Source organism: Zingiber officinale, chromosome 10A (genome assembly GCF_018446385.1).
Source record: "Zingiber officinale cultivar Zhangliang chromosome 10A, Zo_v1.1, whole genome shotgun sequence".
NCBI lineage: Eukaryota > Viridiplantae > Streptophyta > Magnoliopsida > Zingiberales > Zingiberaceae > Zingiber > Zingiber officinale.
Window position 1 is genome coordinate 99,070,520 of NC_056004.1, and position 2,623 is coordinate 99,073,142.

At 51.9% G+C, this 2,623-nt stretch overlaps 1 protein-coding gene across 1 annotated transcript; it reads left to right on the forward strand.

The window, feature by feature from the left end:
- The first annotated feature begins 204 nt into the window (after positions 1 to 204).
- LOC122026841 (phospholipase A(1) DAD1, chloroplastic-like) lies at positions 205 to 1,452 on the forward strand. The gene has a single exon (XM_042585548.1). The coding sequence runs from the start codon at positions 205 to 207 to the stop codon at positions 1,450 to 1,452; it is 1,248 nt and encodes a 415-aa protein (XP_042441482.1).
- Positions 1,453 to 2,623: the final 1,171 nt, after the last annotated feature.

The following is a 2,623-nucleotide window of genomic DNA, read 5'->3' on the forward strand; positions in this document are numbered from 1 at the left end:
TAAAAAGGGATTCTTCTTCTGTGTTTTTTTTTTTTTTTTTGAATATAGAGGTTGAAATGGATAAAAAAATAAAAAATTGATTTTTTATTATTATTATTTATTTATTTTTTTGTCTATATAAAGGTGAATGGAGCTGAAGTTGTTCTTCATTCCTCATTTTGCTCTAATCCGATCAATTGAAATTGAACCGAAACTAATTGATCGATGAAGCTGCAGGCGGTCGCCGCCGGCATTCCTTGGCCCTCGGCCTCGCCGTTCACTTCTTCGGCGAAGCGGCCGTGCATGGTGGCGGCGTCAACCTCCTCGAAGGCCGCAGCATTCCCGATGCTGAGAGATGATCATCCACCTCCGCCGACGTCCGTAGCGATCAAGGAGCGGTGGCGAGAATACCAGGGAGACAACAACTGGGAAGGTCTCCTCGACCCGCTGGACTCCGGCCTCCGGTCGGAGATCCTCCGGTACGGCGAGTTCGCCCGTGCCGCCTATACCTGCTTCGACTTCGACCCCTCATCGCCCACCTACGCCACCTGCCGCTTCCCTAAAGGCTCCTTCCTCCCCTGCGCCGGCCTTCCGGATACCGGTTACCGCGTCACCCGCCACCTCACAGCCACCTCAGGCAACGCCCCCTGGCTTCCCTTCTCTCCCCGCACCGCCTGGATCGGCTACGTGGCCGTCTGCGACGACGCAGATGAAATCGACCGTCTCGGCCGCCGCGACATCGTCGTCGCCTTTCGCGGTACTGCCACGGTCCTCGAGTGGGCGGAGAACCTCCGGGCCACGCTGACCCACCTCGGCCCGGTGGCCCCCCGCGCGGCCGAGCCAATGGTGGAGAGCGGCTTCTGGAGTCTCTTCACCTCCGGCCACCGGAGCCTCCGCGACCAGGTCCGGTGCGAGGTGCGCCGCCTCCTCGACAAGTACTCCCGCGGGCCAGCGCCGCCAGTCAGCCTGACGATCACCGGCCACAGCCTGGGGGCGGCGCTCGCGGTGCTGACGGCCTACGACGTCACGACGGCGCTGGAAGACGAGGGCCCGTCGACGACGACGGTGGTGTCGTTCGGGGGTCCGAGGGTTGGCAACGCGAGCTTCCGACGGGGGCTGGAGGAGGCCGGCACTAAGGTTCTCCGGATCGTTAACACCGACGACATCATCCCGAAGGTGCCTCCGGCTGGGTTCGTGGCGGAGAAAGAACAGGGGGCGGCGGAAGCGGTGGAAACAGAGGAGGAGGAATCAGGGGCAGGGTGGCGGCTGCCGAACTGGCTAGCGTCGAAAACGGGATGGGCGTACGCGGACTTGGGGAGGGAGCTGCGGCTAAGCAGCGGACGGCGCACCGGCAATGTGGTGGCTTGTCATGACCTCGGCCTCTACCTCAACCTGGTCGACCAGCTCAGTTCCGGCGGCGCCGGCGGTTGTCCTCTGTGCCCGTCGCTCGCCAACGCCATAAGAACGAATTAATTAAACTAATTAAATCCTTCCGTACTCATTGTACAATTAATTAATTAATTAATTAATCAAACTCCATATCTTAGCTTAATTAATCATGAATTTCTCTTACAAATCAATTAATTAATTGACGGAGAAAGAGATGTAAATGCATGTCCACGCTTCTTAAGACGCACGTACGTGGTTGGCCGGAGAGCCACGTCGGCCGCCGGCCAAGGCCAAGGTCGGTGGGATCGCAGATCATACGTGAATTCTTCTTGAAGTAGTACCCATCGAGTAGAGAGTGTGACAGTTAGTAATTGTCAATATATATATATATGATCACAGTTATTGTTATTTTAAATTATTATAGACAAATTTTGACAATTATTTTGTCTTTATCTCGGCATCAATGGCGAGATCGGATAAAATTTTCTATCTCCATACCTATCAATGATGGAATTTGATGTGAGTGTTGGGTTCAATTAAAGTTCATATTGAAAAAATTTAGTAAAAATTATAGATTTAAAAGGATGTAGGCATGAGACTTTTTAGGAAGAGTCTAAGAGTAAAGGCATGAGGACTTAGGTTCAAAATAGATAATATCATATCGTTTTTGAGATATGTGGACATCCTTTGGGCACAACAAATGGTATCAGAGTTATGATTCGGACCAAATGTCATGTAGGATGGTCTTGAACGAAGTTGAGGGTGGACCCAGAGCAGGTCAGGATGATTCGATACTTGCGAGGAGGCCTGGAGCAGGTCAAGATGATCGGATACTTGCATGGAAGCGAGTAGGTCAGGGTGACCGGATACTCGCAGGGAGGTCCGAAGTATGTCAAGGTGACCGGATGTTCATGGATAGGCCAAAAGCATGTCAAGATTGATCGGATTAAACTATTTACGGGGAGACCCGGAACATATCAGGATGTCACGAGGGCCTAGCCCCAAAGTGAACAATATCATGTAATTGTGAAAATATGTGGACATTCTTCGGGCACAACAGTGGACCATGAGCACCGATACCGATGCTACACCGACACTCGGCCTAACCTCCTCTTTCTCTTTCGCTTTTACTTTTGTTCTATAGTAAAATTTAACTTTTTCCCTTCTCATAATTGTTGGGCACTCAGACTACCGCCCGAGTAGAACTATACCTAGCTTCGCCCTTACGTTGCTCCAACCCATCGTTGATAGCCTC

Excerpts from the sequence above, each read along its gene's own strand:
- LOC122026841 (XM_042585548.1), top strand. The coding sequence starts at position 205 with ATGAAGCTGCAGGCGGTCGCCGCCGGCATTCCTTGGCCCTCGGCCTCG.